Source organism: Morus notabilis, unplaced genomic scaffold (genome assembly GCF_000414095.1).
Source record: "Morus notabilis unplaced genomic scaffold, ASM41409v2 C11341320, whole genome shotgun sequence".
Classification (NCBI taxonomy): Eukaryota; Viridiplantae; Streptophyta; class Magnoliopsida; order Rosales; family Moraceae; genus Morus; species Morus notabilis.
The window spans coordinates 1-909 of NW_010385651.1; the positions used below are offsets into that span (position 1 = coordinate 1).

General features: G+C 39.9%; 1 protein-coding gene across 1 annotated transcript; it reads right to left on the minus strand.

Annotated features, from left to right (window-relative positions):
* Positions 1-10: 10 nt before the first annotated feature.
* Positions 11-843, minus strand: LOC112094942 (endoribonuclease Dicer homolog 2-like). The gene is made up of 2 exons (XM_024176639.1): positions 556-843; positions 11-364 (listed from the first exon to the last, which is right to left on the minus strand). Exons 1-2 carry the CDS (start codon positions 787-789, stop codon positions 14-16), a joined length of 585 nt encoding a protein of 194 aa, XP_024032407.1. The 5' UTR covers positions 790-843; the 3' UTR covers positions 11-13.
* Positions 844-909: the final 66 nt, after the last annotated feature.

Sequence of the window (909 nt, forward strand, 5' to 3'; positions counted from 1 at the left end):
AATTCCATGGTTTCTACTTCAAGCTCAGGGCTCGTTTCAGGGCCTCGAGAACTTCTTTGCAGGCAACTTTCTTTCCTATTTTCTTATCCGAAACGTTTGAAGTGTGCCTGTATGTGACTCCATTTGCTTCAACCTCTATTGTTATGGAAGACACACCGTTTTCGCGGGACTTGACGGGTTTCTTCATATCAAAATGCATTTTTTGGCAAAGTTCATTCAGTTCTTTCGCCGGGTGAAGCTTGACAGTTTCAGGTGTTATCAAGGGCTCTAATAGAGGCCTTATACTCTGAAAGACAAGTTCCTTGTCGTATCCAGAATCAACAAAAATTGCACCAGCAAGTGACTCTATAACATCTCCAAGTACCTGTAAACAAAAATTAAGTATAACTTTGTAAGAGGTAAATGCTTTCAAATCTTTCTTCTTGCTTTCCTTTTGTGTCAAGTACTTATAAAGCTAAGTAGGGCTAAAGTATTCCCCTCCTTCAGAATTGAAACTAAAGACCTTCAACGTAAGTATAATTAATGCGCAACATGTGACAAATACTAATGCCTGACCTTCGGAAAAGATGTCTCTGACTCCCATCCGAATGTAGACTCTGAAGACAGCTTCTCAAAATTGATTATGGTGTTAGCTATTTCCTTGTGCAGCTGGTGTGACGTATAAAGAATGTGCTTCTGTAATCCAGCCTTGACGGCAGACAAAGCATAACAATCGTTGTTGACAGAAGCAGACCTCATGTCAGTTAACTTTTCCGGCGACATCCCAGGATATGTATTATAAAAATGCATCGTGATGACATAGTCCAAAACAGCGTCACCAAGAAATTCCAGCCTCTACAAGACGGGAAGATTGTACATGTCTAGGTTAGAATACCTCAAAATATACCGACTTTTGAGAACAAAATAAGG